This window comes from Pelodiscus sinensis, chromosome 10, assembly GCF_052426305.1.
Source record: "Pelodiscus sinensis isolate ZL-2025 chromosome 10, ASM5242630v1, whole genome shotgun sequence".
NCBI classification, from domain to species: Eukaryota; Metazoa; Chordata; order Testudines; family Trionychidae; genus Pelodiscus; species Pelodiscus sinensis.
Genome location: NC_143061.1, coordinates 6,267,084 through 6,292,173, shown reverse-complemented (window position 1 = coordinate 6,292,173; position 25,090 = coordinate 6,267,084). Strand labels below are relative to the sequence as shown.

General features: G+C 45.3%; 1 protein-coding gene across 3 annotated transcripts in view; it reads right to left on the bottom strand.

Annotated features, from left to right (window-relative positions):
- Window positions 1-2,211: 2,211 nt before the first annotated feature.
- COPS7B (COP9 signalosome subunit 7B) overlaps window positions 2,212-25,090 on the bottom strand; it is a 40,241-nt gene continuing 17,362 nt past the window's right edge. For all 3 annotated transcript variants that reach the window (XM_025179168.3, XM_075938152.2, XM_006138437.5), the window contains exons 3-7: window positions 24,242-24,317; window positions 16,185-16,273; window positions 11,893-12,095; window positions 8,523-8,628; window positions 2,212-3,591 (exon numbers count right to left, since the gene is read on the bottom strand). In XM_025179168.3, the coding sequence (XP_025034953.2) occupies window positions 3,433-3,591; window positions 8,523-8,628; window positions 11,893-12,095; window positions 16,185-16,273; window positions 24,242-24,317 (633 nt within the window). In that variant the 3' untranslated portion in view covers window positions 2,212-3,432. The remainder of the gene's footprint in view (window positions 3,592-8,522; window positions 8,629-11,892; window positions 12,096-16,184; window positions 16,274-24,241; window positions 24,318-25,090) is intronic.

Here is a 25,090-nt window from a genome sequence, read left to right as displayed (position 1 = left end):
CCTGTGAACAGCCTGGCTGCCATCCCACTGCCATCCTGAAGCAAGGCACAGCTGCAGCGGGCCTGCTGTGAACATTGCCTGGAGCAAGGCATGATGCTATCCTCAACACTGGGAGACAGGAGTGGGGCGAGCCATGTGTTGGCAGGGGCAGCTAGCGTAGGCTGGCACAGAGCAGGCGAGCCCAACGGATCTGCTTTCACATCACTTACGGCACAGCACAAAACCACTTCCACTTCCCGCTTGTATGTTTCGCCAAGAGGAGACAGAGCTCCGCCCCCATCTCCACCTGCCCTCTCCAGCCCATCAATCTGTCACTCAGCATCCAGCGCCACATCAGGCTCCTTGTCCAAACTCTGACTCTGCCCCGCTGCAAGCTGCAGCATCCATGGTAGCCGTGGGGTGTTCCCATACGCCTTGCACTGCTCTCCCTGCATCCTTCCCCTGTTGTTTGTGGCCACACTGTCCCCTTGCTCCCAGAATGGCTCCCAGCCCAACTACCGAGCCACACCCCCACATCCCATATTTCAGCTCCCAAGGTTTGCCTCAGACCGAGCACTCAGTGCAGAGATTACGTTTCCCTCGGTACAGCACACGCTCTACTCTCAAGCACACAAGCCATTTGGGCCAAGCTGCTTGCTTCCCCAGGAGCTCCAGCCCCATCTCTCTCGCCGTAGTGTGCAGAAGGAACAAGTTGTGCTTTGCTGCACAGAGGCACTGCACAAAGCAGGGAAAACAAGGCCTAAGCATCCCACAGGGGCTTTCCGATTTTTGCACCACGATCGTAAAAAACTCAATTGTGAGGAGGCTTCAGCAGACTGATGCTGTTGCTCTTCAGTGTGGCACAGCGGGTGAGGCTCGCAACGAGCACGAAAAGGGCCAATTCATGTCGATTTCACCGGCATGATCCTGGCACACCGCTGCTTCCTGAAGACCTAAGCCTCTTTCCAGGACCTGCCTCCTCACAAACAGGCTGGCCTGGGACATGAGCGAGCCGTAGAAAGGAGAGGATGGTAGCTGAGGTTGAAAACGCGGCCGTGGCGCCCTGTCATCGTTAGGGCACCAGTTCGCAGGCTGGTTTTTGCAGGGATGGAGGTTTTGCACAATGACCTACAGTTTGCGGTGGCGGTGCAGTGATTTACCTAGAACTCCTCAGTGGGGGACACACCACAAAAATCCAACTGGACCCACCCCCAGAGGCCACAGAGCAAGGGTGCAGGGAGCAGAGCAGAGGCACAGCCAGTTAGGCAATGTGACACAGCTGCTGCCTGGGGAAGGGATACGCTGAAAGGCTACAGAGATGACTTCGTGCTCTAGGCTCGTCAAGACAGTATCAGTCAAGAGCACTTGGGGCTTTTTAATTGATTGCGAGGGGGGAGAGGAAAACAGGAGCTAATCCAGAGGCTGTTGGGATGGAGGCTGCTCTGTTCCTCCCACTTCAGATTGAAGGTAATTTGGATAGTCCCCCTGCCTCCACTATTAGCGGCAGTTGTGTCTGTGCGTAGGTGAAAAGAGTCAGTTACTTCTGCAGATTTAGGTCAAACCCTAGAACAGAGTCTGGGCTAAAGGACGGGATGGTGCAAAAAGCAAAAAATTCAAGCTACCACAAAGAGGAGGAGATGTGTTCTGCATGGGACACGCCTATGAAAGGCCAGCTGAAGCGGCTGGTGGTTGAATTACAGCAAGGTCCCACCCCCACGTACCCCTAGAGAAGTCTTCGAACCAAAGGACACATTGGCCCTCCCAGCTGACATGAGCTTCTGCTCACACAGCTGGCCATGCCCAGCACAGAAGCTGCTTCTCACTGCAGAGCGGATAGGTGAACTGAAAGGGAGGTGGGTCAGGCTGTAAAGCAGTGCTCAGACAAGCTGAGAGGCACTCCCGAGGAGGCACACACTTTGCAAAGACTAGGACAGTGAAGTAGGACAGCCTCAATCCTTGAGCCCGACCTAGAGGATAAGACCCAGGAGACCTGGGTGCAGGCCCTGGCTCTGATACAGACCACTTCCATGGCCATGGGCAAGTCTCTGCATCTCTCTCGGCCTCAGCTCCTATCTGTAAAGTGGGAAGGACACTTCCCTGCCTGCCAGGGGTGTGTCAACATGGAGTCAGGTGTCAGCAGGGTGCTCCAATGAGCCAGCTGCGAGGGCTGGGTCCGCACCCAAGTAGCCTCACCCATGTTTGCCCACAGCTGCTCCAAAGCCAAGACTCCACTTTTACATTAAATCAGCATTTAATTTGTTCCAAAATGCACTTTTTCGTATGAATTGCAGTTTAGATCTCTACCCTGCCCTCCCCTTAAAAAAAACAAGAACAAAAAAACAAATACAGCCACCAACCTCCCCCACGAGGTACAAGTCCCCTGAAGTGAGCCTGTAACAAACAGCAAACCAAACAAAGGCTGAAATGCTTTAGAATCACAACAATGTACAAAAAAAAGAGTAAAATACAACCTGAAACTGTTCAAGTTCAGAAAGGCTAGTAAAGTCCATCGCTTCAGCAGGGGATGCCACGCCTGTCAGCGGGTTCTGGGTCACTGGCCTGCTACCGGGTCACAGCAGCTCCTCTTCCACACCAAAGTTCATCGGTTGGCACGGGCGAGAAGGTGTTATGCATTAAAGATTTCAAGAGGGGAACAATTCGCAAGCAGCCCTGGGAGGCAGAGACAGTGAAAAGGACCATGACTTCCAACAGGTCCCCAGCCACCTGCGATACGGAGCGCTCGAGAGAGAGCAGCTTGCTTCTTCCTCGCCGCGTTGAAGCCTCCCAGCTGGAGACTATTTCTTTAAATCAGTGGCCAATTAATAGGCTTAGTGAGGGCAGTGAACAGATTAGTAAACGCAGCCCAGCACTGGATCTCCCCGTCACAGCGTGAGGTAGAGTGTGAATAAAAATACTGGGGGCATGGGGAAGGTTCAAGGTTTCAGCGTAGAGAAGCTCCTGGCCTGGAAATTTTTTGCCTTCCCTTTGGGACTGGAGAGATCTGTGTAGGTAGCTTCCTCTCCCCCAGCCTGGCTTCAACAGCAAAGTCCCAATCTTGGGAGTCAGTGGATTTGCCATGGAAGAAGTTCTCTTGAGCGCTAGATCAGCCTAGCCACTTCCTCACAAGAGGGAGCACAGGAAGGCCGGCTGGGAGGGAGCAAAACCTTCCAGAGATTCCATTCCCCTGGTGTCAGGGGTTTTCTGCACCCCAGGGGAATGATCTCTGCCTGAAAGTCCTTCTTGCAAGGCTTAGGAAAGCAGGTGACATCTTGGACATGAATGAGATTTGCACACTGTAGCCAGGCATGGCCACTTAGGGGCTGAATTCAAATCAGGGCTTTTTATTTGCCAGCCTGGAGAGGACTGGCCCAGAACCCACCGAAAAGGAGACACAAGGCCTTTGTTGCTCCTTCTGGCATCATTCATAGCTGAGTGATGGCTACATGGCAGGTTCTAGTGGCGGCTGGAGACCAGCCCTTTGACTTTGGACATCTTCTTTGTGGGCTGCCTTTGCTCTGCGTGGGGAGGACACTCTCGCTCTGCCAGCTGCTGTTCCATCTCTTGTGCTGACGACGAGGCCGTGGCTTTTAAGGTTTTCTTTATGTTTGTGACCTGGACGAGAAGAGACAGCGAATCAGCATTTACTTCTTCCACCCCATAGCAGAGAGGAAGTCCCTTGCTGCACATAGAATGGAAATGCCCTTGAGTTCTGAGAGTGGATACAAATCTCCCTGTAAACACACATTAAACCCTCTAGATTTGAGTTGATTAGCTGTCAGCATTAACAACCTGTGGGTGACCTGACCTAGTAATACTCTACATTGCACCTGGGTTGGAGGCAATTGGCAGCTGCAGATATCTGTTACTACACTCTGGGAGTAGCACAGTGACAAGCAAGCAAGACTTTCTACTGTGACTGCAGCCCCTCAGTGTCTGTTTACAGACAGGGAGTATCTGGGGATATGCACAGAGGAAAAAAACCCACGTAGAACAGCTCTGCAGAATGAAGGGAAGGTACAAGTACTTGGAGCTATCAGCCAGCTGATTAATGGTAGGAATGAAGGCTACCCTCCAACATTGGGGGTGTTTGACAAGCAAGCACATGCATCAGCTAACAGTGGGAAGTGCCATCTGCATGGTCCCTCACCCTGCAAACACTGGCACTTGAGGGGTTGCCACGAAAAGAATTAGTGAACTGACAAGTGTAGCCTGAAATGAACATAGGAGTCAAGAGCCCAGACTCCTCAGGGCTAGAAACAGATGACAAACCCAATGTATCCTGGGTACCAGCCAAGTCACCGACTATAAACAGCTTTGAAAGGCCAGTGTGCACCTGCAGCGACGCAGAAGGCTGAAAGAAATAAACCTCCAGCTAATTCCAGGAGAACTATTCTCACCTCTGTGCAGTTGTATTAGTCACGATTTGTTCTCTCAAGCAAATACAATCAGCAGACTAAAACCACATGCTTATGCTGCCCTCTGCTGACCATCTCTGGATATTATAACATTTAGGGGAAAAACATTTTGACTCAAATTCCCAAAAAGCAATTTCAGGATTTTGGGTACCATTTAGGGGTTCTCAAACTGACACTCTCAACTATTTCTGAAAGTCTGGGCCATTTAAGACCCATCCAGTGAATGACAAACCTCTATTAAGAGAATTCAAGTTGGATATCCAAAATCACTAGCCATTTTTTGAAAATGTAATCCCTTGTAATCCCATTCCTTGGGATGGCAAGAGGCTGTCCATATTTGCAAGATTAACAAATGAGGCTCTCTCAGCAATGGAAACAGTTTTCAAAAGCACCTTCTGCAGCTAAAATGTTGGGTTCCTGAGGAAAAGTTATATTGCACTTTCTCCGGTTGAGATGGAATTCAGAGGGATGGCTAGGAATAGCTCTGGAGACATTTTCAACAGCATTCTAGGTTCACATTAATTATTTGTTCTTACCGTAAAATCGCGAGTATAATGCGTACTTTTTTCCTGTTTTTTTTAGCGTCAAAGTCGGGGTGCGCATTAGCCATAGGAGGCTTTTTTTTTTAAGTTTTCATTTGGCGGTTCCGCGGCAGTTAATTAATCGCTGGACAACACAGGTTAAGTTGATTTTTATTAGCACAGACAAGCAACTATATACAGTTTCCCCTTTATTCGGCTCTGGTGAGGCCACATCTGGGGTATTGCGTCTAGTTCTGGGCCCTCCACTACAAAAAAGGATGTGGACGCATTGGAGAGGGTCCAGTGGAGGGCAACCAAAATGATTAGGGGGCTGGAGCATATGACCTATGAGGAGAGGCTGAGGGAGTTGGGACTGTTCAGTTTGCAGAAGCGAAGAGTGAGGGGGGACTTGATAGCAGCCTTCAATTTCCGGAAGGGAGGTTCCAAAGAGGATGGAGAGAGGCTGTTCTCAGTAGTGACAGATGGCAGAACAAGGAGCAATGGGCTCAAGTTGTGGTGGGAGAGGTCCAGGTTGGATATTAGGAAAAACTATTTCACTAGGAGAGTGGTGAAGCACTGGAATGGGTTACCTAGGGAAGTAGTGGAGTCTCTATCCCTAGCGGTGTTTAAGTCTCAGCTTGACAAAGCCCTGGCTGGGTTGATTTAGTTGGGATTGGTCCTGCCTAGAACAGGGGGCTGGACTTGATGACCTTCTGAGGTCTTTTCCAGCTCTATGGTTCTATGATTCTATGAAAAAGGTAAGTTAAACAAATGAAATCAACCCTGCAGCGCAAACAAGCAAATATGTTAATTGATCTTCTACTCATCTTCGAAGCTCTCGAATTCGCTTTTGTTAGAATCTTCCTCGAACAGACGAGCAATATCTTCCGGGGTATAGTCCTCGACATCTTCATCCAGGTAATACAAATCATTGTCATCTTCGCATACCGGTAATTCACCCTTGCCGATTCATCGTTGCTCGGATCCATCCACAGGGCATCATCCTCGCTGCCATCCATAGCATTAGAGACGCTGCATTTCAGAAACCCCTTCCTTATCATAACGGGATCAAGTTCAAGCCAGACATCCGCTATCCACTGGGTAACATCTTGCAGCATCGGTGTTTGCATACGTACACTTGCAGTAAATGTATGTTCACCTTCCAACAACCAGGTGTTCCATTTCTTGCATAGTGCATCTTTCAATGGCTTGTTAACTGTCATGTCAAGCGGTTGCAACATTTTGGTCATTCCACCAGGAATAATTGCCAAGTCTGTTTTGTCCTGCTGAAGCCTTTTCTTTATGGACGGCATACGATGACACCGATATGCATCCAAAACTATTAGAGACCGCTTTCTCATAAGTCCACCCAGCCGCTTTGCCCAAACCATCTGTAGCCAATCAAGCATTAAAGCTTTGTCAATCCAGCCTTTAGGGTGAACATGCACGTGAACGGTGTTTGGGAATATAACATTCTTTGGCATTTTCTTGCGCTTGAACACAATATAAGGAGGCAGCTTCATTCCGTTGGCCATGCAAGAAAGCATTACGTTAAACCTAGACTTTTCATGGCCTGTGGTAGCAATGGAGACGGTCTTGGCACCTTTCACTTCAAGCGTTCTGTCGTAGGGATTATAGAAATTTAATGGTGTCTGATCTGCGTTACCAATTAATGAAAGGACGTAGTAGTGCTGCTTGTGTAGTTTTATGATAAACTTTTGGAACTGTAGTAACTTGGTGTCTGAGTCCATGGGTAGCTTCTGTGTGATTGTTGTTCAGCGTCGGACCGATAGGCCATGGCGATTCATGAACTGATCGTCCCAGCCATACGAAGCTTTAAACCCGGCTGTGTTAGCGCACATTTTGGCAATGGTCAAAGTCTTCATCTAACCTCCACAATGCTAACACCACCGCCTTGCTGTCTACGCTCAGCAATCCATTCAACCAGCTTGGCCTTCAACTCAGGATATGCAGTGCTTTTACCTCGCTCAGCCATCTTCATCCAAGGCAGCGCTTGCAGGTGTTCTTTCTGCCATCTCCAAAGCCGAATGTTAGACTCTGCTATGTCATCAAATTCATGGCTGGGCAGCTCTGTTGCCATGAGCCTCAGCATAGCTAACAACTAAGTTTTTCAGCGGTCGTGTAAGATCGCCGACAACTCATGGCATCCCAAAGAGAGCATGAAACGCCGCGCACTATATACTCATGCGCTCACGCGTGATTACCCGGCAATACAAAAAGGCAAGACAAAATACGGCAAAGTCGGAGTGCGCGTTATAAATAAGAATTCAGTTTATTCTGGGATTCTGACGTTTAAAAGGTAGGTGTGCATTATGCATAGATGCACATTATACTCGCGATTTTACAATAAGTCTCAGCCATGTTAGCCTGTATCTGCAAAAACAATGAAGACAAACAGATTTATTTGAGCATAAGCTTTCATGGGTTAAAAACCACCTTCTCAGATGCAATATGCATCTAATGAAGTGGTTTTTACCGACAAAAGTTTATGCCCAAATAAATCTGTTAATCTTTAAAGTGCCACAGGACTTATTTTTATTTGCTCTTATTCTTTCTGGATTTTCATTATTCACTTTGAAATCCATAGTTGCAGAAACATCAGATTACTGTTGTGTTTTAAAAAAAATAGTTTTCTAACAAAGCAACACAAGGAACTCCCAAGCAAGTTTATAAAGGAAGACTCAGAAACCCGGTTTTGCTCATCAGCGAAGGTAAGTATAGTGGGGGGGAAAAGAGGAATCTGTCCTAGAGGGTTCATCATCACAAGACTAGCACACCTTTTCGGGCATGATTGTCAGTCTCTGGCTAGCAAGCAGAAGCCCTGGCTGAACTGCAGGTAGTGCTGTAAAGTAGGGATGTTACATTTAGATTAATTGGCTAATAGAATAGTTGATGCAATTTGCATTGACTATTCGATTAGTCAATAAAGGGACCTCTGCCTTTGAAATGCAGCAGCAGCTCCAGGGCTTCAAGGCAAAAGTGCTGCAGGGAGCACAGGGCCAGTGGGGGACTCAAGCATTCCACTGCTGGCCCTGAGCACCTCACTGCATTCAAAGTGACAGACCCCAGCTACCCGGGCTACTCGTGGTGTTTCAAAACAGCAGACCCCAGGCTCCATGCAGTGTTTCTGCTTTTGGAATGCAGCCCAGGCCAGCTGGGGACTCCCCAGCTGGCCCTGGGCTGCATGTGGCATTTCAAAGCGGCAATGCCACATGGAGCCCAGGGTCTGGCACTCAGGCTCTATGCGGTGCTGCCGCTTTGAACCACCCTTCCTCTTCCCCCTTCATCCCTTGCTGCCTCTTTTTGATAGAGGCAGCAAGGGGGGAAGCGACTAGTTCACTAGTGTGTTGACTATCCGATAAGCATTTGCTTATCGGATAGTCAACTAGTCGTTCACTTCCCTACTGCACGGCACTGCTGATATCCCTCAATCTTTGCAAGGGAAGGCTACAAGAGTCCTGCTCACATTAAGAGTGAGCCAAGCCCCTTAGTTTCTCACTTTAATAAGCACAGAAATTCACCACAAGAAACTTGGTGTATCAGACACACTTATCACCAGAGCGGACAGGAGAGCTTCCACACCTACCTCTGTCTCGACCTGCTGCTGAGTTCGGTTGTGGTTCTCTTTGTACTGATTGGCTCTAAGCACTTGCTGTTCAATTCCTAACAGAACTGCTTCACACCCATCACACCTGAAAATGGAACAACACTCATGCATTCAATGCTGGATTGCTTGAAAGGGACACTCACTTTGGGGGGAGGGGGAATCACAGTTCTGTCTGAAAAAGTCTGGGGACTTATATTTACATTAGCAACTAAGATGATTAGAGATGAAAGAACTTAGAGGGAAAAGATGTTTTATTCTGTTTCAGTCTGTTTACTGTGTGTCTCACAGCACTACTTTGCACCTACTCAGTTTCACTGCTCCGTTGATGGTCAGTCTAAAAGGAATTTACACACTTCCTTGTGCCCTGAAATTTAATATGTGCCAGCAGCAGCAGAGCCAAAGCTGAAACAAGAGAGGTAGTAAACAGGTGTGTGAACAGAGAGGAAGCAGAGGCTGGTCCCAGCATGTCTGGAGGAATTGCTCTATTAGATCCTATTAGATTCACCACAAAGAAGCCAAAAAACATGTTCAAACTTTTTTCAAAGAGCAGGAATTGCTACTGAAAAGGGGATATATTAGAAACTTGGGTTTTTTAATTACTCAGAAAATAAGGGTGCGTCTACACAACACCCTAAACTCAAAATAAGATACACAAATTGCATATCTTATTTCAATTCTATTTCAAAATTGCTTATTTTGAAATTTGGAGTGTCTTCACAGCACCAAATTTAAAAATAATGCACTATTTTGCAACATCCCTTAACCCTCATGAAACGAGGGTTACAGGGGATGCCGAAACAGCACGCCTGTTATTTCGAAAAATATTTTACCTCTGGTATCCCGAAATAGCCGCGCAGTGTAGACATACCCTAAGAGTGACACTGATAAGGTCCCCCTAAGAAATAAACAAATTGGATGACAAGAACACTCCTTCACTAAGGGCAGATCTAGTCTTTAAAGTGCTACATTGAGCTGTATTTTGTTTCAGCTACACCAGACTAACACGGCTAAATTTCTATCACTATGACTTCCTTTATGCTTCTTGTTCTGACTTTCTTTACACTTCCTGTTCTAGGGTCCTGGAATCAAGGAGAGAGCAATCAATGGTCTATTTAGCATGTGTCCACTAGACCTGTAAATAAATCACCACAGTGCCCATCTGCTGGTACATGTAGGCATGCTCTCAAAGAAGGTCTCAACTTTCAATCACAGTGGAAAAGGTACTCAAGTGGGAAGGAATAGAAAGGGACTCAAGCAATGCAAAAAGATCCAAGAAGCTACTGCACTACTTCCTTAGAGGGGAGGTGGTAGGGAAGAGGAATGGAGAAAAACTAAGTGACCCAAGTTACCACACTTACCCAGCTACTTAATCTTAGTTATTTCTAATGCATCCATAATAGCTAGACAACGACTGTATTATGTAGTAAAGTGGGAATTAGTCACAGTCCTTGTGACATAGAAAAATGGCAACTCCTCTGGGTAATGGAGGAATCCTACAGGAAGAAATGAAAGGCAGTTTCCTAGAAAAATGGTAAAAATACACTAGAATAATCAAAGTAAAATGGTCTCAGCCAAAAGCATGAGGTCTGTTTCATCTCCAGCAATGAAGGGAGGCCTACAGAGATTTCTGAAGCACTTCAGAAGTGAAGTTTAAAGTACCGTGACTCCAAGATACAGTTTGGTAAGATTTGTCTGAGTAATTCTCATCACCAAAGGGTTAGTGGACAAAGAGAAGGAAGACGGTGGCATTCTATAAGTAATAAACAGGATGATATTCAATAAGGACAAATGCAAAGCACTCCATTTAGAAAGGAACAATCAGTTGCACACATTCAAAATGGGAAATGACTGCCTAGGAAGGAGCACTGCAGAAAGGGGTCTGGGGGTCACAGTGGATCACAAGCTAAATAAGTCAACAATGTGATACTGTCACAAAAGAAGCAAACATGACTCTGAGATGCATTAACAGGAGTGTGGTGAATAAGACACGAGAAGTCATTCTTCCGCTCTACTCTGCACTGATTAGGCCTCAACTGGAGTACTGTGTCCAGTTCTGGCTGCCACATTTCAAGAAAGATTTGGAGAAATTGGAGAAGGTCCAGAGAAGAGCAACAAAAATGATTAAAGGACTAGAAAACATGACCTAAGAGGGAAGGCTGAAGAAACTGGGCTTGTTTAGTTTAGAAAACAGAAAAGTGAGAGGGGATATGATAGCAGTTTTCAAGTATCTAAAAAGGTGTTACAAGGAGGAGGGAGAACAATTGTTCTCTTTTGCCTCTGAGGATAGGACAAGAAGCAATGGGCTTAAACTGCAGCAAGGGGGGTTTAGGCTGGACATTAGGAAAAATTTCCTGTGATCACTGGATATTCCTGTTAAGCACTGGAATAAATTGCCTAGGGAGTGTGTGGAATCTCCATCACTGGAGATATTTAAGAGCAGGTTAGACACACACCTGTCAGAGATGATCTAGACCAGGGCTACTCAACTTTGGAAGCCCCGGGGGCCACAATGTTACTCACAGCTCACGCTGAGGGCCTCAACTTAAGTCTTGTTTCATATACATGCAAATATATATGCAAATAGCTTCTTTCACACAATGCCCCAGCACTCCTGGCACCTCCTTCTTAGGGGCTAGAAATGCTGACACCCTGCACCCATCCCACCCAGCCTGTCCAATTGCATCTTTCAATGCTCATCCCACCTGGGAGATGCCTCGCCATTGTGGAGTGTGTTCCCGGTGGAGGCCATGTTCAAAAGCTCCCACCTGTGGGCTGCATGTTGAGCCCCGCATAAACCCAAACTGCACTGAGGGCCGCAAACAAACAAGCTGTGGGCCACATGTTGAATAGCCCTGATCTAGACAGTGCTTGGTCCTGCTCTGAGCAGGGACTGGACTTGATGACCTCTTGAGGTCCCTTCCAGTTCTAGGATTCTATAAGCAGCAATGGGCTTAAGTTGCAGAAAAGGAAGTTGAGGTTGGATATTAGGAAAAACTTCCTGTGAGGCTGGTTAAGTCTGAAATAAATTGCCTAAGGAGGTTTTGGAATTTCTATCATTGGAGATTAAGAGTAGATTAGACAAACATCTAATTGCCTAGATCAGGGGTGGCAAACTTTTTGGCCTGAGGGCCACATTGGGATTCCAAAATTATATGGAGGGCTGTCTAGGAAAGGCTAGGGGAAGATGTCAGGTTTTTGTCCAGGAGGGGACTTTTAATGGTATAAGAGTACTAATAAATGGAATATACTGAAACTAAGCCAACCTTTAATTCTTATAGGATTCTGAAAGAACAGGATGAGCTATTTCCTTTGAGACATTCCTAAACAGGTAGAAGAGCCTCCTGCTCACCATTCTTGAAGCGTTTTAATAATATGACTGATGTCCTTCTTTTGAATGTCTCTGCCGATACAGAAATCCACCTCCAGCACCTGGTTGCGCTGATCCAGTTTCCCCTGAATAATGTCTGTATACACAGCTTCAATGATTAGATCTTCCAGCTCCCTCAGATTCCTCATGTCCAGATCTTTGAGCAACACAGAGTAAGGAATGCACTAGAAACAGGAAATCCAAGAACAAACAGTCACTCCTAGGCACAGAATGGAAAGCTGAGCTTAGACTGGAAGTAGGACTAGTAGAAACATGCAATCAAACCAACGTTTACTTGCAGGATGTGTACAATAAACAGTGAGTGAGTGGAACAAAGGAGGCAGCTACTATTAGATTATGTCACACATAAGACGATAAGCTTTTATTACAGTAAGTTCTGGAGAGTGGGTTTGAGTGGCAGCATTGTGAAGGATAAAACAGTCAGTTCCCACCCCACCCTACCTAGAATCATAGAATCATAGAATAATAGGACTGGAAGGGACCTCAAGAGGTCATCGAGTCCAGCCCCCCGCCCTCAAGGCAGGACCAAGCTCTGTCTACACCATCCCTGACAGATGTCTATCTAACCTGTTCTTAAATATCTCCAGAGAGGGAGATTCTACCACCTCCCTTGGCAATTTATTCCAATATTTGACCACCCTGACAGTTAGGAATTTTTTCCTAATGTCCAATCTAAACCTCCCCTGCTGCACTTTAAGCCCATTACTCCTTGTCCTGTCCTCAGAAACCAAGAGGAACAAATTTTCTCCTTCCTCCTTGTGACACCCTTTTAGATATTTGAAAACCGCTATCATGTCCCCCCTTAATCTTCTTTTTTCCAAACTAAACAAGCCCAGTTCATGAAGCCTGGCTTCATAGGTCATGTTCTCTAAACCTTTATTCATTCTTGTCGCGCTTCTCTGTACCCTTTCCAATTTCTCCACATCTTTCTTGAGATGTGGCGCCCAGAACTGGACACAGTACTCCAGCTGAGGCCTAACGAGCGCAGAGTAGAGTGGCAGAATGACTTCACGAGTTTTGCTTACAACACACCTGTTGATACAACCTAGAATCATATTTGCTTTTTTCTGCAACAGCATCACACTGTTGACTCATATTCAACTTGTGGTCCACTATGACCCCTAGATCTCTTTCCGCCATGCTCCTTCTTAGACAGTCGCTTCCCATCTTGTATGTATGGAACTGATTGTTCCTTCCTAAGTGGAGCACTTTGCATTTCTCTTTATTAAACCTCATCCTGTTTACCTCTGACCATTTCTCTAACTTGCTAAGGTCATTTTGAATTATGTCTCTATCCTCCAAAGAAGTCGCAACCCCACCCAGTTTGGTATCATCTGCAAACTTAATAAGCGTACTCTCTATCCCAATATCTACATCATTGATGAAGATATTGAACAGTACGGGTCCCAAAACAGACCCTTGAGGAACTCCACTTGTTATCCCTTTCCAGCAGGATTTAGAACCGTTAACAACAACTCTCTGACTACGGTTATCCAGCCAATTATGCACCCACCTTATCGTGGCCCTATCTAAGTTATATTTGCCTAGTTTATCAATAAGAATATCATGCGAGACCGTATCAAATGCCTTACTAAAGTCTAGGTATATGACATCCACCGCTTCTCCCTTATCCACAAGGCTCGTTATCTTATCAAAGAAAGCTATCAGATTAGTTTGGCATGACTTGTTCTTCACAAACCCATGCTGGCTATTCCCTATCACTTTATTACCTTCCAAGTGTTTGCATATGATTTCCTTAATTACCTGCTCCATTATCTTCCCTGGGACAGAGTTAAACTGACTGGTCTGTAGTTTCCTGGGTTGTTTTTATTCCCCTTTTTATAGATGGGCACAATATTTGCCCTTTTCCAGTCTTCTGGAATCTCCCCTGTCTGCCATGATTTTTCAAAGATTATAGCTAAAGGCTCAGATACCTCCTCTATCAGCTCCTTGAGTATCCTGGGATGCATTTCATCAGGACCTGGTGATTTGCTGACATCTAACTTTCCTAAGTGATTTTTAACTTGTTCTTTGTATATCCTATCTTCTAAACTTACCCTCTCTCTGCTTGTATTCACTACGTTAGGCACACCTCCAGACTTCTCGGTGAAGACCGAAACAAAGAAGTCATTGAGCATCTCCGCCATTTCCAAGTTCCCTGTTACTGCTTCTCCCTCCTCACTAAGCAGTGGGCCTACCCTGTCCTTGGTTTTCCTCTTCCTTTTAATGTATTTATAAAAGGTCTTCTTGTTTCCCTTTATGCCTGTAGCTAGTTTGATCTCATTTTGTGCCTTTGCCTTTCTAATCTTGCCACTGCATTCCCGTGTTGCTTGCCTATATTCATCCTTTGTTAGTTGTCCTAGTTTCCATTTTTTATATGACTCCTTTTTTATTTTGAGATCATGCAAGATCTCCTTGTTAAGCCAAGCTGGTCTTTTGCCATATTTTCTATCTTTCCTACACAGCGGAATGGTTTGCTTTTGGGCCCTTAACAACGTCCCTTTGAAATACTTCCAACTCTCCTCAGTTGTTTTTCCCTTCAGTCTTGCTTCCCATGGGACCTTACCTACAAGTTCTCTGAGCTTATCAAAATCTGCCTTCCTGAAATCCATTACCTCAATTGTGCTGGTCTCCCTTCTACCTTTCCTTAAGATCATGAACTCTATTATTTCGTGATCACTGTCCCCTATACTGTCTTCCACTTTCAAGTTCTCAACTAGTTCCTCCCTATTTGTTAAAACCAAATCCAGAACAGCTTCTCCTCTGGTAGCTTTTTCAACCTTCTGAAACAGAAAGTTGTCTCCAAAGCAGTCCAGAAACTTATTGGATAGCCTGTGCCTCGCTGTGTTAGTTTCCCAACATATGTCTGGATAGTTGAAGTCCCCCATCACCACCAAATCTTGGGCTTTGGATAGTTTTGTTAATTGTTTAAAAAAGGCCTCATCCACCTCTTCCACCTGGCTAGGTGGCCTGTAGTAGACTCCTAGCATGATATCACCCTCGTTTTTTACCCCTTTTAGCTTAACCCAGAGACTCTCTACACAGCTATCTCCTACGTTCATCTCCACTTCAGTCCAAGTGTGTACATTTTTAATATACAAGGCAACCCCTCCTCCCTTTTTTCCCTGTCTGTCCTTCCTGAGCAAGCCGTACCCTTCCATACCAACATTCCAATCATGCGTCCCATCCCACCAGGTTTCTGTAATACCAATGATATCATAGTTGTATTTATTGGTTAGCAATTCCAGTTCTTCCTGCTTATTACCCATACTTCTCGCATTTGTATATAGGCATCTAAGATACTGATCTGATCTTGCCTCCCTGTTGTGCCCTGACCCTCCTTTCTCCTTGCCATTATAGGCCGTAGTCCCCCCCATTTCCAACCCATCTCCCAGTCCCGCACATTCAGCACTTACCTGTGGGCTTTGCTCACCTGCCCCCGTCGAACTAGGGATGTCAACATGTACTTGACTATATGATAAACTGATAAGCCTAGGCTTATTGGTTAATTTTGTTGACTACATGCATTCCCCCTCCCCCACCTTGCTGCCTCTGTTTCAGAGGCAGCGGGGGCAGGAGCTGGTGTGGGGGAGGGATGCAGGCTTAAAAGATAGAGGCAGTAGCATGGGGGTGGGCACCATGGAGTCAGCTTAAAAGCCAGTTTACCCCAACACCTGCTCCGTGATGCCACTTGCGTCTCCCCCCCCCGCCATTGCGGGGGTCCGAGCGTCCTGTGGACAAAGGATGCTCCACATCCCTCTGTACCAGAGGCAGCATTACAGGGCAGCTGGCAGCCAGTCTGTGTGAGGAGCTGGTTTTTAAACTGTCTCCCCTTGCAGACCAGCTCCCCCTGTGCTGCCAGGCCCGCCCTTGGGGTCTATCAAATACTCGTGCAACCGCTAAGATTTCATGCGGTTACATGACTATTCAATTACCCGATAGCAACATCCCTACCATCCAAGAGGCAGATGGACCAGAGGGTCCCATCTCCATTAGTAAATCTAAACTCCTTCCAGAAGGCCCATTTCTCACACTTATAGAGTTCTTCAGCTACTCCAAGCTCTCGTTCCTTGAAAATCCATTATAAGTTACTGAGTTCCATGAATACAGGGGGACTGCTGTACATTGTAGGTAATTTTCAAGTCACAGCTTTTCCAGAGCACACATGCAGCCTAATACACACCCACGTACAATACTTGGATGCCACTTGCAGAAATGGTTGGCATCACTTTGCCAAGACTTCTGTACCTTACCTTCATTCTGGAAGCCAAGCTTACAATAGTTAAGTGTTTCAGCTTATTCTTCTGGGCCCCTGTTAGCTCTGGCAGGTTATCCTTGTTTGCTGTTCAAAAAAAAAAAAAAAAAAAAAAGGACAGAGTTATGGAATTTCCTTCAAGAATTCAACAAAACTTTCAGGTGAAAGTTTTTGACCAAGTTGCACCCCAGAAGTCAGTAGCACTAACGACTCCTTCTGCTATGTAGGAGTGCTAATGAGGACCCAGTGCTGCTAAATGCAACAGCTGGACCACGTCCGTGGGGAAACATAGGCTAAATTAAAAAGCAAGTCAGTCTGTTCCAAAACTAGACCCACAAAAACAACATAATGCACATGTTCACAGGTGAAATCCTGCCAAGACATATGGTTAATATTTTGTTTCCAGGACCAAACTATTTGTCCTCGTTCAGTAAGCTCATGCTAATAAAGCCTTGGACTTTGATTTCACCAGCTGTAAAATGTGGATGATGCTTACTTCTCTGAAAATCAAGTTCACAGAGAGAAATTATTAATCTAGATACTTCTAGGGCAATCCCAGCCCAACAGTACCCACAAGCCTCTAACGTATTCACAAATAGAAGGGAGGCTGGCTACTTTCAAAAGCATAGGCATTCTTTGGAATGTGTGTGTTAATGAAAGATTTAACATTTCAGTGACACTGAAGTTGACTGGCCCACATGGAACCCATCTCATCCATCTCACCCAATCCTTTCCATTTTGGGCTCCTCTGTCCCTTTCCCATTTTGGGGGGATTTTTTTTTATATTACACTTTCCCTTACTATCTTACTTTTTAATACTTTCCAAAGGATTGCACAATGCTTCATGAAGTGTCCAAGCGACCATATATAATTCAGTTTAACATCTTTCTGAGGGGAAATACCAAAGAAACCCACCACAGCAGACTTTACCTCCAGAAAGAGAAGCGACACAAAAATGAGACCAATTACATGAAATGAAAAGTTACAGTCACAAGCGCATGCCTGCAAGCTACATGGAAACTTCTTTAAATCACGGTATTATAAACTCAAGCTATATCTATATCCAAAATGATTTTTTTTTAAAGAGGACCAAAAAATGCCACCATGGCTAAGCTGAGTAAAAGATTGAATTAGAGACAATATATCCTTTAAAAACTGGAAGTCAAAACCTACTCAGGAAAACAGAAAGGAGCATAAACTCTGGCAAGTCAAATGTAAAAGTATACTTATGCAAGCCAAAAAAAGAATTTGAAGAGAAACTAGCAAAAGACACAAAAAGTTAAGAAACTTGTTGCTTTAAGTATACCAGAAGCAGGAAGCCTGCCAAATAATCAAAGGAGCACTCAAGGAAGACAAGGTCTTTATAGACAAGCAAAATCAATTCTTTGCATTGATCTTCACAGCAAAGGATGTGCACGAGATTGCTACACCTGAGCCTTTTCCTCCCCCCCAAGAGACAAATCTGAGGAACTGCCCCAGATTGAGGTGTCAATAGAGGAGGTTTTGGAATAAAGTGATACATTAAACAGCAATAAGTCACCAGGACAAGATGGATTCACCCAAAAATTCCAAAGAATCTCAAATGTGAAATTGCAGAGCTATTAAATGTGGTATGTAAGCTATTGCTTAAATCAGCCTCTGTACCAGATGACCGGAGGATAGTTAATATAAGACAGATTTCTTAAAGAAGCTCCAGAGGCCATTGTACTAATTACAGGCTGGTATGCCATACTAATTACAGGCTGGTATGCCTAACTTCAGTACCAGGCAAATTGGTTGAAACCCAAGTAAAAAACCAAATTATCAGATGGATAGATGAACACTGTATGTGGGAGAATAGTCACAGGTTTTGTAAAGAGAAAGCATGCCTCACCAATAATTAGAATTATGTGAGGGGGTCAAACAAGCATTTACACAAGAGTAATCCAAAGGTTATAATGTACTTGGACTTTCAGAAGCCATTGGCAAGGTCACTCATCAAAGACTCTTAAGCAAAGGAAGCAGTCATGGGATAAGAGGGAAGATCCTCTCACAAATCAGTAACTGGTTAAAAGATAGAAATCATCAGTTTTCACAGTGGAGAGAGGTAAATAACAACTGGGTACCCTGGTGATCTGTACCGGGATCACTGTTGCTCAATATATTTATAAATGATCTAGAAAAAAGGGTAAACAGTAAGATGGCAAAGTTTGCTGACAATACAGAATTTCAGAGTGCGAAGAGTTATATAAAGAGACCTAACAAAACGGGGTGACTGGGCAACAAAATGGTAGATAAAATTCAATGCTGATAAGTGCAAAACGATGCACACGGGAAAACATAACCCCAACTATGCATACAAAATAATGGAGTCTAACTTAGAAGAAAGATCTTGGAGTGATGTGGCTAGCTCTCTGAAAACATCTCCTGAACATGCAGTGGCAATCAAAAAAGCTAACGTTAGAAACCATTCTAAGAGAAAAATATCATAATACCATTGTATAAATCCATAGTATGCCTACACCTTGAATTCGGCATGCAGTTTTGGTTGCTGCATCTCACAAAAGATCTACAGGTTGAACCTCCCAAATCCAGGACTCTCTAATCCGGCAACATCCATGGTCTGGCAGGGCCACAGATGTTGCTGGACCAAAGAGCCCCAGAGGAGGTGGGAGCAATGTAGGGACTGGGGAGCCCAGGCTGGACCAGGAGGCATCCGGGGAGCCCCTGCCCTGCCTGGGAATCCCTGGTGTTAGCGGGCCAGACGGCAGCCAGGGAGCTCCCAACCCAGCCAGGGAACCCCCAGCAATAATGAAGCCAGGTGACCGGGGAGTCCTGGCTCCAGCTGGGGAACCAGTCTGCTGCAGGACTACCCGTGGCCCGCACCCTCCAGCCTGGAATCCCAGCAAACCACTGGTGGCAGCGGGGCCAAGGTGATTGGGCAGCTTCTGCCAGGGAACCCCATGGCTGAAGAAGGGGTGGTGGAGGCTGCTGGCCAGAATCCTGAGCAGCAGTGGGGCCAGCCCTAGCAGTGGAGCCCCAGGAGACCCTTGGGCAGACAGCTGAGTGGGAGTGTGCCAGTCCAATGTTAGGGAAGCCAGCGGCAGGGCAGGGAGCCCCAAGGAGAGGAGCCCGGGAGCAGGGCAGCCAGCAGGGGAGCACTGACCTCCCCTGGTCCAGCAAAATCCCTGGTCCGGGACAGCTCAGGTACCGAGGGTGCCGGACCAGAGAGGTCCAACCTGTATTAGAAATGGAGAAAATACAGAGACAGGCAATAACAATTATTAAGAACATGGAACAGCTTCTATATAAGGAGAGATTCAAAAGATGAACTGTTCATCTTAGGAGAAGGGGGATAACAAGAAGTCCAGTGGCACCTTAAAGACAAACAATTTATGACAGAAGTCTGTGGAATTGGGAGGAGTGTGGATAAAATGACTAAAAAAGTGTTATGCACACCTTCACATACCCCAAGAACTAGGTGTCATCCACTGAAATTAACAGCTAGCAGGTTTAAAATGAATAAAATCAAGTACAGTACTTCTTCAAACAACGCACAGTAAATCTATGGAACTCATCACTGGGCAATGCTGTGAAGGCCTAATGCAGAATGGAATTCAGAAAAGAATTAGATAAGTTCCTGGAAGACAGGTCCATCAACGGCTGTTACTCAAGGTGATCAGGGTTCCTCAATATCTGACTGCAAGAAGATGATACCGGATGACGGGATGGAACACTCAATAATTGCCCTCTTCTCTTTGTCCCCTCTGAAGCAACTGGCACCTGCCACTCTTTGAAGGGAGAATATGGGCTAGATGGACCATTGGTCTGACCCAATACAGCCGTTCTTATGACTGTACATTTAGTTTGTCCTGCATCATGAAAACTGCTGCATGCAGGAAGGGGAGGCTTAAGGCAAGGATATTAGTGAAAATCCCTACTCTTCCAGGTCATGCCCTGGGATCTAACACCCATGCAGAGCAGACAGGTCCTCTAACTAACCACATCCTAGAGACCCACAGTCTGCAGAGAAGTAATGAAGCTTGTTCTGGCTCCATATCTACAGAAAATCCCCCCCCGTCCCTCAATATACCTACTCAATTTGTTCTCCAGAGCTTACAACTGAAGTGCTCAGATATTACTATGATGGGTATCAAGACATCTTGGACAGAACTCTTTGTAAGGCATTGTATTACTCTGGATTCAGGCTGCTGCTCACAAATATTAAGTACTGCCTTCTGTCTGAACTGAAGTGTAAGCACAAAAGGCACAGCAAGCTTGAAATGCACTTTCCAGCAGACATCCTCTCCTGATTCAGATTGGGTGCCTCTGAGTTATATACAAGTGATTACATCCTGGTGGACATGTCTTTGCTTTACCATATGTAGAGGTTACAGAAGCCTAAGAGCAAGATGGGTCATTTGCATAACACCATTCCTGAGTTCAGCCAATGCCAAGCAAGAACGCTCTCTGGCCCACTTTAAGGCCAGCTAGACAAGCTATTCTTTTTTGAGATTCTTCCCTTTGTAGACATTTTCTCAGTATTCCAAAAACATAGCAAAACCTGGATTACAGAACAGATTTAGTTCCTGCCAAATATTTCCCAAACAAATTAAGATGTTTAAGCCATTCAAGTGGAGAAAAGCGATTCAACCCAGTGAAATTGCAACACTCAAAATTACTCTAAGAACTCACTAGTAGATGCAATGCTTTTATTTAAACAGATACAAGGTGGAGCAGTTTCCAAAGACAAGCACGTGTCATTGTGTGTGAAATGCATGTGCAAATGTGTACCTAATTTGCATCCATTATCAAAACTACACTTAATTTGCACACATTATCAAAACTACACATTTAGACTAGACTTTTGCACATAAAAAAGGGCGATTTGTCTAACAGCTTAGGCATGCATGCAAGTACTGTGTTTGAACACACACACATCCAGGACACAACTGCATGTGCATTTGAGAGTTGTGCCTTTTGGTGTGAATGTAAAAGGTGACACAAACCCCATCTACCAACTTCTGTTCAGAACGGATTTTCAAGACTCGGTTACAAACCTCTGAATGGGAAGATTCCCTAATTTCAAAACAGATGGCGAGTTTGTCCTCTGCAGAATCAGTGTCTTTTGAACATGAGGAAGAGACACCAAAATACCGCTGCAAGTCAATTCATGTCACAGTGACTCAGCTCAAGAGAGGCTAGTAAAATGCCCATTCTAATCATCTACACCAACCCGTAACCGTTTGGCTATTGCTCTTCTTCCATAGTCAGTTGAAAAAAAGATTTCTCACGCAGAAAGCCTACCACAGACAGAATTTTACTCTTAGACCCTTTCAACCTGCCACATTTATAGAGACATTGTTGGGTAAGTTGGCTACCTTGAGTTGCCCGGCTGTACTCATGGCAGGACTAAGCATTATTCTAGACCATCCCGGACAGCTGTTTGTCTATCCTGCTCTTAAAAATCTCCAGTGATGGAGATTCAACAGCCTCCCTAAGCAATTTACTCCAGTGCTTAACTAACCTGAGTCCTGTGGCACCTTATAGACTAACTGCAGTGTAGGAGCATAAGCTTTCGTGGGCAAAGACCCACTTCGTCAGGCGAAGTGGGTCTTTGCCCACGAAAGCTTATGCTCCTACACTGCAGTTAGTCTATAAGGTGCCACAGGACTCCTCGCCGCTTTTGCAGATTCAGACTAACACGGCTACCCTTCTGATAACTAACCTGAGAGGATGTTTTTCCTAATGTCCAAACTAAACCTCCCTTGCTGTCCTATCTTCTTGTCCTATCCTCAGAGGTTAGGGAGAACAATTTTTCTTTCTCCTCCTTATAACACCCTTTTTTGTATTTGAAAATTGTTGTGTCCCCTCTCAGTCACTTTTCCAGACTAAAGAAACCCACTGTTTTCAATCTTGCCTCAGAGGTCTTGTTTTCTAGACCTTTAATTGTTTTTTTGTTGTTCTCTGGATTTTCTCCAATTTGTCCACATCTTGTTGAAATGTGGCGCCCAGAATAGATGCAATACTCTGATGGAGGCCTACTCAGCTCAGAGTAGAGTGGAAGAATGACTTCTGTCTTGCTTACAACATTCCTGCTAATACATCCTAGAATCATATCTTTTTTTTGTGACAGTGTCACACCGTTGATTCATATTTAACTTGTGATCCATTTTGACCCCTCGTTCCTTTTCCACAGTACTTCTTTCCAGGCATGCATTTAATGGTTTCTTCCTAAATGGAGATTTTGCATTTACCCCTATTGAACTTTAGCCTATTTACTTCACACCATTTCTCTAGTTTGTCCAGATAATTTTGAATTTTAATCCTATCCTCCAAAGCACTTGCGACCCCTCTCATCTTGGTGTCATCCACAAATTTTGTGTACTGTGTCATTATCTAAATCAGAGGCGGGTAACCTTTTTTGGGTCGGGGGGCCACTGATCCACAGAAAAATCAGTCAGAGGCTGTACGTAAACGAGAAACAAAAAACCCCCACCACCGCCAGCGTGGGCTCCGCAATGCTGGGGGGAGCCAGATCTAGGCAAGCCAGGGATTGCATCTGGCCCCCGGGCCTTCGGTTCCCCACCCCGATCTAAAACATTGATGAAGATATTGAACAGAACCAGGCCCCAGAATTGATCCCTGCAGGACTGCACTTGTTATTCCCTTCCAGCACGACTGTGAACCATTGATAACTACTCTCTGGGAATGGTTTTCCAACAGCTTTGCACCCACCTTATAGTAGCTCAATTTAGGTTGCATTTCCCTAGTTTGCTTATGAGATGGTCATTTGGGACAGAATCAAAAGCTTTACTGAAGTCAAGATATATCAGATCTACCGCTTTCGCCTATATACAAGGAATGTTATCCTGTTAACGAAAGTTATCAGGTTGGTTTGACACAATTTGTTCTTGATAAACCCATGCTAACTGTTGCATATCATCTTACTATCTTCCAGATGTTTGCAAACTGATTCCTTAATTATTTGCTCCATTAACTTTCCTAGTACGGAAGTTATGATAAGTCGATTGTCCTGTAATTCCCTAGCTTGTCCTTATTTTCCTTTTTATAGATCGGCATTATATTTGCCCTTTTCCAGTCTTCTGGAATCTCTCCTGTCTTTCATGACTTTTTAAAATAAGTGAAGAGCTGCACAGGCTAGTTCTGAAAAGATTGGATGTAAGCGAGTAGTCAAGTAACCAATAAACCTAGGTTTATCAGTTAGTTGAGTAAACTACTCAACTACCCGCATTCTCCCCCTCCCCCCCGCCGCCTCTGTATTAGAGACAGAAAGGGGGGAAGGGAGAAGCAGGAGTTGAGGGGAGCCAGCCCCTCTCTCTGCAGTGCTGCCTCCTCCCCCCACTGCTGCCTCAATCAGAGGCAGCAGTGCAGGGGAATGGGGGGAGGCTGCTCTGGCAGCAGCCCCTGTCTGCAGGTGTCACAGTCCCCCCCCCCTCCCCAGGACTCTTCACAGACAGGGGTTGCTGCCACGAAGCAGCCCCTGTCCAAGGCGGCCAGGACTGGCCATGGGCAGAGGCTGCTCCACGCTGGGAACCCCCACGGAGAGGGGCAGTTGTACCTGGCGTGAGCCTGGACTGAGCAAGCCTGGCTCAGTCCCAGCTCGCACCGAGTGAGGAATATACCCTCGCTGCGGCTCTGTAGTTTAAATGTAGTAGGAGCTGGTCTGCCTGCCGCCTGGCTCTTACTACATTTAAGCTGTAAAGCTGCAGTGCGGGTAGCTCCTGGAGCCAGCACAAGCCGGGACTGAGCCAGGCTTACTCAGTTCCAGCTCACTGTGGGTCCAGGACCTACCCCTGCTGCAGCTCTGCAATTTAAATGTAGTAGGAGCCGGTCTGCCAGCCCACAGAGCTGCAGCAGGGGTGGCTCCCAGACCCAGTGCAAGCCGGGATTGAGCTCCTTCCCTTATCAACTAATTGTGTAGTTGATAGAATTTTTATCGACTACACGATTAGTGAAATACCTACTTCTTAACATCCCTAGACTGCGTTATCCCACTCAGCCATTTCGATCATTGCCAGGTTCTGAGAGCATTTGCTTAATGCAATCTCTTACCGATGTAATCTGGATACGTTCCATAGGCAAACAGATTCAGCAACTGGAAATAAGCAGCATTAGGCCCTTCAGCAAGCTGGAGAGGAGGAAAGTAAAAGAGATCTTTTGTCAGCCAAAAAACTGGTATAGTTTCTCCTGAGTGCTGGTTTTAATTACACATATAATATGTAACTTAAAAAATACATGAAAGAAGGGCTACTTTCAGAGGACTGGATCCTTTTCAACATTGTGTAATCAGCACTACATTTCAATAGTTTAAAATCAGGATAAAGATGACAATTCCATGTATTAAAATTTGAGTTTAGTTTACGTAGTCAATTACTTCATGTAATAGCTTAGATAAAATGAAGAAAACGTCCTCTTGAATTCGGCTTGTGTTCTTATCATAGGACTGCTGAGCAGATTATGGCATTGGTAAGTTAAGAATCTTTACTAGCGACTGGGAAGCTGACACAGTTAAATTGCACAATGACAAAATCTCAAAACAAAGCAGGTTAGAGCATTTTAAAACTGTCTGTTTCTGGAAGTTCTATACTTTCTCTCAAACAAATAGTGCAACAGTTGTCACACTAACCTCTGTTAGGGATGTTAGATAATGTGTAATTGAATAGTTGTGTAACCGCATCAAATTTTAGCACAGCCAGTGCACTCCCAGCCCCACTCCTGGGAAGCCCCTGACACTTTGTGCTGCTGTCTTTTTTTTTAAAACCAGTTCCCCGTGCAGACCAGCTGCCACGCTGCAGCATGGGAATTTCCTTCGACTACTTGATTAGCTGATTAAATGAAATTTAACATCCATATTTAAATCAAAACACATAAGACAAAAGTGATGCCCTCATGTACACCAGG